The 12,420-nt window shown below is 36.1% G+C and overlaps 1 protein-coding gene across 6 annotated transcripts in view; it reads left to right on the plus strand.

Annotated features, from left to right (window-relative positions):
- The window catches only part of RNF13 (ring finger protein 13), a 162,705-nt gene that overhangs the window by 89,356 nt on the left and 60,929 nt on the right, over nucleotides 1–12,420 (plus strand). For 5 of the 6 annotated variants that reach the window (XM_047100178.1, XM_047100181.1, XM_047100177.1 and 2 more), the window contains exon 5: nucleotides 10,202–10,289. In XM_047100178.1, coding sequence (XP_046956134.1) covers nucleotides 10,202–10,289 — 88 coding nt within the window. Of the gene's footprint in view, nucleotides 1–10,201; nucleotides 10,300–12,420 lie in introns of all 6 variants that reach the window. The other variant, XM_047100182.1, reaches the window with a different exon arrangement.

Consider the following 12,420-nt stretch of genomic DNA (forward strand, 5'->3'; position numbering starts at 1 on the left):
TTCTATTTTTTTCCATTGATCTATGTGTCTATTTTTGTGCCAGTACCATACTGTTTTGATATTTATTGAGGGTTTTTATCATGAAAGTGTGTTGATTTTGTCAAATGCACAGTGTTAGCTGCATTGCATAAGTTTTGATATGTTTTGTTTTCATCATCTCAAAGTATTTTACAATTTCCCTGGTGATTTCTTTTTTGACTCATGGGTTATTCAGGCTTTGTTGTCTAATTTTGACATATTTGGGAATTTCTCAAATTTCCGTCTAATATTGATTTCTAACTTCATTGTGTTTGGAGAACTTTGTATGATTTTAGTACTTTTAAAGTTATTGAAGATTATTTAATGGCCTAACATCTGGTCTACCCTGGAGAATATGCACTTGAGAAGAATGTTTATTGTTGAGTAGAATGTTTTATAGAGGTCTGTAAGGTGTAGCTGGTTTATAGTTTTGTTCAAGTCTTGCATTTCTTTGTTATCTTCTGACTAGTTCTTCTATCCATTAGAAAGAGTGGGGCACTGACGTCTCCAACTATTATTGTTGAATTGTGTGTTTCTCCCTTCACTTTTCTCTGTTTCTGCTTCGTATATTTTGGAATTCTGTATTTAGGTGCATATACTTTTATAGTGCCTGTATCTTCCTGATGGAAAACATTATAAAATGTCTTTGTCTTTTTTTTTTTTTTTAATTTTTTTTTTTCAACGTTTATTTATTTTTGGGACAGAGAGAGAGACAGAGCATGAACGGGGGAGGGCCAGAGAGAGAGGGAGACACAGAATGGGAAACAGGCTCCAGGCTCTGAGCCATCAGCCCAGAGCCCGACGCGGGGCTCGAACTCACGGACCGCGAGATCGTGACCTGGCTGAAGTCGGACGCTTAACCGACTGCGCCACCCAGGCGCCCCAAATGTCTTTGTCTTAATAAGAATTTTTATCTTTACGTTTTGTACTGTTTGCACGATATATCTTTTTCCTTTCATTTTCAACCTATATGTGTCCTTGAATTGTTTAAAGTTTGATTTTCTTATAGAAAGCACATAGATGGAACATGTTTTTTAATCCATTCTGTCATTCTCTGGTGTTTTATTGGAATATGCAGTCTGTTTACCTTTAATGTAACTACTTATAAAATAGGATTTACCTCTGCCACTTAATTTGTTTTCTCTCACTCATGTCTTTTTTATTTTTTCAATTCCTGCCTTCTTTTGTGTTAAATGGGTATTTTCTAGCATACCTTATTAAGTTCCTTATTGTTTCTTCTATATATTTTTAAATTATTTTCATAGTGATTGTCCTGGTATTGCAGTTAACATTTTAAATTAAAACAATGTAGTTCAGATTAATACTAAGTTTAAATAGTATATAAAAATTTTGGTCCAATATACCTTTATTCCCTACCTCCTCTATCATGCTATTGTACTATTATTGTCATATAAATTGTATCTTTATATAAGTCCATTAAGACATTTTTCTTAGCAGCTGTCTTCTAAAGCAAATAGGAGAAGAAAAGAGTTACAAATAAAAATGTCTTTATACTGCTTTCATATTACCTACGTAGTTACATTTACTGATGCTGTTTATTTTGTGTAGATTCAAATTATTTTTTTTATTAAAAAAATTTTTTTTTAATATTTATTTATTTTTGAGAGAGAGACAGCATGTGAGCAGGGGAGGGACAGAGAGAGAGGGAGACACAGAATCCAAATCAGGCTCCAGGCTCTGAGCTGTCAGCACAGAGCCTGATGCGGGGCTCAAACTCACAAGCTGTGAGATCATGACCTGAGCCAAAGTCGGATGCTTAACCGACTGAGCCACCCAGGTGCCCCTGTAGATTCAAATTATTGACTACTCTTCATTCATCTCAGCCTGAAGGAGTTTTTAAAATATTTCTTGTAGGTCTACTGACACAAATTCTCTGTTTTTGTTGATCTGGAAATATCTTAATTTCATCTTTATTTTTGAAGGAAGAGTTTAAGCTGGATATAGAATTCTAAACTCAGTTGTTTCCTCTTGTAGCCTTTTATTAATTCATCAGGTTGATTATATCAATTTGCAAATTAAGAGCACCTTCCTTTGTGATCTTTGTAATCACTTTTCTTCTCTCTTCTCCACCCCCACTCTGCCCTGTGCCCTCCACCTTCCTTATTTCATTGGCCAGACTTTCAGTACAATGCTGAATAGATGTGGTGTGAGTGAATATCTTTCCCTTGCTGCTGTTACTCAGAAGACATTTAGTGTTTCACCAGAAAATATGATGTTAATTATTTTTTTTGTAGACAACACTATCAATGTAGAAATATTTTAAAGTATCTATTTAAAATGTGAACTCAAAGGGCGCCTGGGTGGCGCAGTCGGTTAAGCGTCCGACTTCAGCCAGGTCACGATCTCGCGGTCCGTGAGTTCGAGCCCCGCGTCGGGCTCTGGGCTGATGGCTCAGAGCCTGGAGCCTGCTTCCGATTCTGTGTCTCCCTCTCTCTCTGCCCCTCCCCCGTTCATGCTCTGTCTCTCTCTGTCCCAAAAATAAATAAATGTTGAAAAAAAAATTTAAAAAAAAATAAAAATAAAATGTGAACTCAAGTTCATTCTTGGGCAGGAACGTAAATTGAGAGCCAAAGGAAAATAAAAGATGCTTTAAAGTCACTGAAGGTACCACATGATTAAATGGAAGTTCAAGAAAATTTAGGCATTCTCTTCCTAGTTGTCAAGCACTTACAATGCATCTCGAGATAGATATATTTTTTATATTTATACCCAAGCCAGGAGAGTAGAATTTTCCCTATATTTATTGCATCTTTTAAAATTTCTATTATCACTTTGCTTCTTTTAGTAAATAAAATTGTAACATCCCGGAAATTTCCCTCTAAATCATATTTTTATTCTGAATGAATTACTCACTCTGACATATTTCAGTACATTCTTTCAGCTTCCTAGTTAAAATAAATCACCTTTTTACATTTAGAATAAAATGTTGAAATAATCAACTAAACTTAAGGTTTTATCACAAAAATTAGAGAATATATTTAAAATTGACTACCATTTTGAATCAAATATCTTTTGCCCATCACTTGAAGGCAGATGTTCTCAGAAACACTGGGCAGCTACAATGAGGTTAAGTGTATGGTGTTCATGGAATATTACCTGTCTTTCTGAAGTAATCTTGGTTTTGAGCTCACCTTTTCCCTGTTGTTCAAGTGTTACAAATTATTCTTCATGCAAAAAGAATACTATAATTCAGATAAAGACTTGAGTCTTTTATTTGAAATGCATTTCAGATAAAAAAATACTGTTGTTACAAGTGTCTCTTATTTTACATGACCATCTGGACTGCTGTCTGATACAATAATTGAGTTCTTTTCAAGGTCCTTTCCCATGAAGGAAAGTCAGCTCTGTTGAATTTTTACAATTCTTGCAGGTATATAGCTTAGAGATATATACAGGTCTGCTTCTTTGTAGTATCTCCTCTAAGAGGAAAAACAAAGTACACTTAGTTCACGTATAGATGTTAAAGGGGTTTGAAGACTGTAGGAAATGTAAAACTATGAATGGGTTACGTTTTATTACAAGTTTATTTATTTAATTTTTTAATTTTTTAATTTTACTATTTTAATTTACATCCAAATTAGTTAGCATATAGTGCAACAATGATTTTAGGAGTAGATTCCCTAATGCCCCCTACCCATTTAGCCCATCCCCCCTCCCACAACCTCTCCAGTAACCCTCTGGTTTTTCTCCATATTTAAGAGTCTCTTATGTTTTGTCCCCCTTCCTGTTTTTATATTATTTTTGCTTCCCTTCCCTTATGTTCATCTGTTTTGTCTCATATGAATGAAGTCATATATTTGTCTTTCTCTGACTAATTTCACTTAGCATAATACCCTCCAGTTCCATCCATGTAGTTGCAAATGCCAAGATTTCATTCTTTTTGATTGCTAAGTAATACTCCATTGTATATATGTACCACATGTTCTTTATCCATTCATCCATTGATGGACATTTGGGCTCTTCCTATACTTTGACTATTGTTGATAGTGCTGCTATAAATATTGGGTTGCACGTATCCCTTCGGAACAGCACACCTGTATCCCTTGGATAAATACCCAGTAGTGCAATTGCTGGGTCATTGAGGAACCTCCATACTGTTTTCCAGAGTGGCTGCACCAGCTTGCATTCCCACCAGCAGGGCAAAAGAGATCCTCTTTCTCCACATCCTAGCCAACATCTGTTGTTGCCTGAATTGTTAATGTTAGCCATTCTGACAGGTGTGAGGTGGTATCTCATTGTGGTTTTGATTTGTATTTTCCTGATGATGAGTGATGTTGAGCATTTTTTCATGTGTCGGTTGGCCAGCTGGATGTCTTCTGTGGAGAAGGGTCTTTTCATGCCTTTTGCCCATTTCTTCACTGGATTATTTGTTTTTTGGGTGTTGAGTTTGGTAAGTTCTTTATAGATTTTGGCTACTAACCCTTGATCTGATATGTCGTGCAAATATCTTCTCCTATTCTGCTGGTTGCCTTTTAGTTTTGCTGATTGTTTCCTTCGCTGTGCAGAAGCTTTTTATTTTGATGAGGTCCCAGTAGTTCATTTTTGCTTTTGTTTCCCTTGCCTCCAGAGACGTGTTGAGTAAGAAGTTGCTGCGGCCAAGATCAGAGAGGTTTTTGCCTGCTTTCTCCTTGAGGATTTTGATGGCTTCCTGTCTTACATTTAGGTCTTTCATCCATTTTGAGTTTATTTTTGTGTACGGTTAAGAAAGTGGTCCAGGTTCATTCTTCTGCATATCGCTGTCCAGTTTTCCCATCACCACTTGCTGAAGAGACTGTCTTTATTCCATTGGATATTCCTTCCTGCTTTGTCAAAGATTAGTTGGCCATAGGTTTGTGGGTCCATTTCTGGGTTCTCTATTCTGTTCCATTGATCTGAGTGTCTGTTCTTATGCCAGTACCATACTGTCTTGATGATTACAGCTTGAAGTCCGGGATTGTGATGCCTCCTGCTTTGGGTTTATTTTTCAAGATTGCTCTGGCTATTCAGAGTCTTATCTGGTTCCATACAAATTTTAGGATTATTTGTTGTAGCTTTGTGAAGAATGCTGGTGTTATTTTGATAGGGTAATTATTTTTAACACCAGGTGGGTAGATTTATTTCAAATATTTGTTGAATGAATGAGTGAATTAATGTTGAAAATCTTTAAGTTTTTATCTCATCTTAATCTGTTTTATCTACCTAGAAAAAATTCTATATATAGAAACCTTGCTACCTCTCAGATTTAGTGTGCTCAGAGTCATTCCTTTCTTTGTCCTTATGAAAGCAACCTGCACTTCTCAGCTTTCCCATTTTTGGTTAAGTGCGTCCCCCAAGTTTCCTAGGTTCAAAAATTAGTTTATGAAGAAGAATAAAAGATAGCATTCTTTCATATCATTGCCATCGTTCTATTTTCTTTCATATCATTTCCATCATTCTATTATTCTGCCTTGTCATAGCAGCCCTGAGTCTTCAGTTTTTCCTTTCCAGATCAATCTCAGTATACCAAATTGTTCTAAAATACTGCCTTAGCCATGTCAACCCCTTATTCACTTGCCTTATGTAAACCCTTGACAGAGTAGACCCCTTATCTGTTTTTCTGAATGGTCTTTAAGGTACTACACAATCTGTCCCCTTTTTTTCTCTCTCTCCTCACCTCTGAGTCTCCTAGAGCAACAGTAAAAATCAATAGCAATGACAATAATCATAGCCAGCACTTATTTAATATGTGCCAGGTGCTGTTTAAGCACTATTTAAGTGCTTGGTTGTCTAAGTTTGTACAGCTTGCATATGACAGAGTCAGAATTTGAAGCCTGGTAATCTCATTCCAAGAGTTTATAATTTTAACTCCTCTGCTGCTCTTCCTTTCAGTGACATTCTTCTTTGTTTAGTAATGTCAACTCTGTGTTTTATTTTGTTTTGTTTTTAACAGGCTTTGCTAGATCCTGACTTCTGTTATTTTTCTTTTCTTTCATATGAGAAATTTACCCCAACTCTTTTCTACAGTTAGCTCAAATCTTCTCTCTTTATTAAAGTGTCATACAGTCCCATACAATCTGCCATAGGTGTTTCAGCCTACACCTTTTTCCCCTCTATGTTTCCACAAACTCTGTTACAATATTTTAGCACTTTTTTATTTGGCCCACAAGATTTTACAATCATGGTGTCTGAGTCTTGATGCTTTCTCAGTTTACTTCCTCTTCCCAGACAATTGTAAAATGTTAAGTGAGATTAATTGTTCTGTTTCTCCTCCTGAATCATTGGAAATCCCATGCTTCTCTGTGTAATCAGATGAAAGTATATTCACATCTCAGCTCTGCCTAAATGTGATCTTAGGGCAGTTTCATTTACCTATTTTTCCTCATTTCCAAAATACTATGTAGAGTTGTGTTAGGTATTAGAGATAGTATATATAAAGCACTAGCATATAGAGGTTTCCTTTATTCATTATAGCTTTTGCTCTGCAGCTTGTTATGTGTATTCCATCAACAGTTTCCCCCAACTTCTCATGCCTTTGTGTCCCATAAAAGATCTCTACTTACAATCTTGACAGCTCAATCAATTCTTCTTACAAGGCTTATTTTATTAGTGTCAGTATTACGAATTTGTCCGGTCTGGAAATAAGATGGACTGTTGTGTCATTTCCAGGGTTCCTCTTATTTATTTATTTTGAGAGTGGGGTTGGGGGGCAGAGAGGGAGGGAGAGAGAGAATCCCTAGCAGGTTCCACGCTGTCAGTGCAGAGCCTGACATGCAGCTCACTCTCATGAGCTGTGAGACCATAACCTGAACTGAAATCAAAAGATGGACGCTTAACCAACCGAGCCACCCAGGTGCCCCTCCAGGGTTCCTTTTTTAGAACCTGTCTTATTGAAGGCTCTTCCATTGGCAGTCTGCTGTCTTCTGACATACTGGCTACTTATAATAACAAGTCAGCAGTCCTTATTTCTTCAAAACTCTTGGGTAGGTGCCACCTGGCCATCATAATTTAGTTGCAGCTAGTTTGTTGATTGGATGTAAAATATTTACAGTATTCACCACAATTTCAGCTTAATAGCTCTGATCAATCAGTCTTCTTAAAAAGGCAGATTGGCAATACAATTCAGAAGGCTTTTGACTGAAATTCTCAGTTTTGATGTCTCTTGGAATTCAGGTTTGTTCACCGTGCATCCTTTTTATTCATGAATGTTTGAGTTCTTTGCCTCCATCTGACACCATGTGTTTGAGGTTGCATTTTATGAATGTGAAACTTTGCACATGTTTACTAAATGATTTAGGTTTTATTTTTGCCTTGTGTTCTTAAAAATACCAGCTGCTGCTTAGTTAAAAATGTAATTTAATTTGACTGACGCATGAGTTTTGAGGTTCATAAACATGGATGTATTTTCCTTGTTTGTATTCATAAGTCTGTTGGTTCCATATGTAATATGTTTCTTGATTTAATTTTAATACTTTATTTTAGAGATAAATAAAAACAATAACAAAAGCCTTGGGGAAACATGTTTCTATTTTTTGGAATTCACACTTGTACGTTCAAAATTCCTCTGTATTTTAGTGGTTTTCTAAGTTTTCTGTTTCAGGAATTTTATTATTTTGTTAGCAGAGAACAGCTTTTGATATTGATATAATACTGTATTTATGGAAACAATTGCATTTTGAATGTGTGAAAGAAACATTTCTCCTCATTTGCTCCATGCAATTTTAAGAACCTAATGACTAGATTTAGTTATACATGTAGCAGATTGTTGTAAATCCAATAATTTATTTTGGTGGTTCTTAACAATTTGGGGGTCAGAAAACCTTTTGTAAAATTGATGATTGCTTTGTCCCTTCTTACCACAAAAGTTCACACAGAGAACTGCGGGAAATTTAAGGACCCCATGAAGGGTTTTTTTCAAAATGGGATAGTACATGTATATGTAAATATAATGTAAGGCACTATATAAGATCTTTAAGAAAAATGTAAAAAAATTTATATAAATACTCTAAGCGGGGAGGAATTATGTGGGTGCTTGAAAAAAAACATGCAGAATTGGGCATTGAACAGGCAGGCTTCATGGAGATCACGGAATTTTAAGGCCTGATTCAGAAGACAAAACCTTATTCCTCGCAGAGATAATAGTGTGAGCAGATAGAGAGGCAAGAAAGTACTTGACCTGTTTGGATATCCGTGAGTATTGAGATCTCTTTGAGGATAGTGATGGTTTCTGATTCACCTTTTGAGTTCTGCATTGTGTCGCACAGTACCTTAATGTAGTTTTATTACGTGAACTCAAATACTTACTGAGTTGAACTTTTTTTACTCTTTTTTTTTTTTTTTAACAGAGAAGCTTTATTTTTTTTTAATGTTTATTTATTGAGGAGGGAGGGGCGGGGGGGGGGAGAGAGAGAGAGAGAGAGAGAGAGAGAGAGAGAGAGAGAGAGAATGAATCCCAAGGAGGCTCCACGCTGCCAGTGCAGAACCTGATGCAGGGCTCAAACCCATGCATGAATGGGGAGATCATAACCTGAACCGAAGTCAGATGCTCAACCGACTGAGCCACCCAGGCGCCCCCTTTTTTACTCTTTATTATGGCTCCTGAGACCTCTTTTCTGCGTGTCCTATCATGTTGTATCTTTGCTCATAAATATATATTTTGCAGAGAAACAAGCTAATACATGTAATTTCAATGACTGTGTGCATTAATTGGCTTTAAAAAGAAAGCCAAACTTGTTTTTTTATTAGAAAAGAACAGCTTTTGATATGAATTTTATATTTCTTAAATTGTATCTCTGGGAACAGTTGTTCTTGGATGTGTGCAAGAAACATTTCTCCTCAGTTACTTGGTTAGCTTTTGGGGAACAGTTAAAATGGTCATTAAAGCATCAAATAAACTAATAGTAACCCCAGCCAACTCTACTTTTGTTTAAGTGAAATCTACATGAAGTCTTGCCTGCTATGGTAATATAATGAATGAATAATAGATTAATATATAAGTAGCAAATAAGAAATAAGATTTAGAAACTAATAATCTTTCTTAAGAGTATTTTTCTTTCCCCTTGAAACAGCGGCAGTATCTATGGGGAAGAAGCTTTAAAGCTAGCATTTTCTCAATTTTAGCTGGGTAACAAAATCTGCTTAAAAATGGACACATAAACAAAAAAAAAAAACCTTTCTTATTATTGACATTTTCTAGCAGGACTACAGAACATTCCTTGTAACAGTTTTGTTGGCTGGTTAATTTTCTTGCTGTATTCCTAATGTTAGAGCAGTACTACCTGTGTTGGTGAACTATTTATGCTATTTTAATTAGTTTCTTAAACTGTCTCTGCTTGGGGTACTAAGATGGCTCAGACCCTCGAGTTAGGTCAGGTCATGATCTCATGGTTCTTGGGATTGAACCCCTGCTTTAGGCTCTGTGCTGACAGCATGGTGTCTGCTTGGGATTCTCTCTCTGCCTCTCTGCTCTTCGTCTGCTCACGAGTGCGCATTCTCCCTCCCTCCCTCCCTCCCTCTCTCTCTCAAAATAAATAAATAAGCTTAAAAAAAAGAGCTCTGCCTAATTTCCTCTCTTGTGTTTGTAATGTTATAATGTGGGCTATTAATTAGAGCGTATATTTTATACATTTACTCATTCAAGTAATGTTTAGTGAGTGCCTATTCTGTGAGGCTATTTTGCAGGTGCTATAGAGGCTGTAAAGATGAATAAAATATTGATTCCTCAAGGCAATCTTATCTCTTGAAGATTGGTTGGATTTTTTTTTTCAGTGGTAGGATAAAATTATTCTGATTAATCCACATAAGGAAAAATAATTTGTCCAAGTTTATCCCACTAGTAAGCAGCAGAGGTCAATTTCAATGCTCAAGGGCTGATGACTCTTGAGCCTGAGCATAGCAAGTCTCTAGGTATTAGCACTAGACATGTTTATTGCTTTGGATCTTTCTAGTATTTGAGCTTGTATCTCTGTTTTTTATTTGTTTCTCATTCATTTAGTGCCATTAACGAAGTCAAGAAGATGTCTAAAGTCATTGATAATCAATTGTAAAACATGTTCTATTTCAAGAACATATTTGAGATCCATTCTTACATATATACATAATCTAGTCCTAGACACATGGTACAGACTTGCTAATTTATGTTGAAGTTGAGTGACTCTATGACAATCCACTCTCTTCCTCATATCATGATTGTTTTTCTGACCTGCAGGTTTTAAATGCACAGAGAGCAGGATACAAAGCAGCCATAGTTCACAATGTTGACTCTGATGACCTCATTAGCATGGGATCCAACGACAGTAAGTACAGGTATCACTTTTCTTCTCTCCTGTTTGACAGATCTTTTGAAAGTAAAAATTAAGATTTTTTTCTTCACATTTTCTGTTTAAAAAGCAAATTTCTTTTCTATCAGAAAGGTAACTCTCATCTTAACCCTGTTGGGACAATTTTATTCATATTGAAGAGAACTTGACTTGTTCTTTTCCAAATAGTTGTTTCTTTTTCTTTTACCTTTGTGTTTCATTGTAGAAGATGTGTTGATATTTTGGCAAAAACCAAAGGAAAACCAAAGCTTTAAATAGAGATAAACATGCTGAGTTAAGGCTTCCATAGAAGAATTTTTGTGATTTATTTAGAGATTCACAATATTAAGTGGATATACTAAGTAGCTGCTACATTCTTATAAAATTTCAAAGCTACATACTTGATCTTTCTTACACCAGTTGGTTATTAGTTTCTTAATATACAGTGACATGCCTATAGCTTTTTATTCAAAATAGGAATGTTTTCCCTTATTCTCGACTAAATATTATCTTGTAGGGAAAATGAGCCAATTTTAACCAAATAACTGGCTTTAATCTGAGATTTTTAAGCTGTATGCTTTCACTTAATTTGGTGAGAGTGATAAAGTTATCTTTTGTTATGTTAATGACATGACTTTTGGACTCCACCTAAGGAAGGTGCCTGGTAGGCTGGAAAACCAACCATTTGATGAGAGAATTGGAGCTCTCAGTCCCATCTCTCTGATCTCTGGGGAGAGGCAAGGGACTGGAGGTTGAATAGATCCCCAGTGGCCAATGGTTTAATCAGTCATGTCTGTGTAATGAAGCCTCCATAAAACCCAAAATGACAGGGTTCAGAGAGCATCTAGGTTGGTAAACATGTGGAGATTTGGGGAGAGTTCCATGCCTGGAAGAGTGTACCCTTCTCACAAACCTTGCCCTATGCATTTCTTCCATGTGGCTCTTCCTGAATTACATTCTTTCATAATAAACTGCTATCTAGTAAGTAGATAATTTCTCTGGGCTCCATGAGGCACTCTAACAAATTCATTAGACCCAAGGAGGGGGTTGTCACTGGAACCTCTAATCGGTAGATCAAAAGCACAGATGATAACCTGGACTTACAACTGGTGTCTGAATGGGTGGGGGCTTTTTGTGAGACTAAATCTTTAACCTGTGGAATCAGATGCTATCTCCAGGTAGATAATGTCAGAATTGAGTTGAGTTGTTTGATGGTGTGGGGAAGAGCCCCCACATACACATTGGAAATTGGGTTCAAAACCCAAAACACACTGCCAACATTCATGATTAAGTATTTTATTTTTGTTTTTCTTCTAGCACATAACCATAATACCTCTGGCTACTAAGTGCCATTGAGTCTCATATGCAAGAAAGAGCTTGGAGCAAAGAGCAGACATAAAGCTATGGACTGATATCCTACGTTGGAATATCTTTAAGACTTTAAATAATTAGATCCTTAATAGGAAGTATTTTGGAGTCCTTGACTAAAAAATATTTTTATAGCTTAAGATAGTATTTGTTGTTATTGTTTGAGTAGAACCCTCTTCCTTCTTACCCCTGGTAATCTGAGGCAAAAGCTACAATTTCTAGAAAGTAAAACTTGGTGGGGCATGTGGGTAGCTCAGTCAGTTGAGCATCCAACTTCGGCTCAGGTTAGGATCTCATGGTTCATGAGTTTGAGCCTTGCGTTGGGCTCTGTGCTGATAGCTCAGAGCCTGGAGCCTATTTCGGATTCTGTGTCTCCCTCTCTCCCTGTGCCTCCACTACTAATGCTCTGTCAATCTCTGTCTCAAAAATAAGTAAACATTAGGAAAAAAAGTAAAACTTGGTAATAAGTTCCTTCATTAATTTCCATATATATTTAAAATTATTATTTAATATCCTAGCTGATTAAATCATTATAATGCATGAAGAACTCTTAAGATGTTCTAGCATTTCACAAAACATTTTATAGTCACTGCTTGAGAATTAAAGGAATTGATGAAGGTATTTTACTTACCAAATAAACTGTTGGCACTGCAGATTTGACACAACTTTCTTCTCCTTAAACAAAACAAAACAAAACAAAACAAAAAACAAAAACCAGGTCAGTAGCTTTTGTTACCTGTATATTTTGCTAGCAAAATGT

The sequence above is a fragment of the Lynx rufus genome, unplaced genomic scaffold (assembly GCF_022079265.1).
Source record: "Lynx rufus isolate CCGP_SWC_20201006 ecotype Redwood Valley unplaced genomic scaffold, mLynRuf1.p SCAF_5, whole genome shotgun sequence".
Lineage (NCBI taxonomy): Eukaryota > Metazoa > Chordata > Mammalia > Carnivora > Felidae > Lynx > Lynx rufus.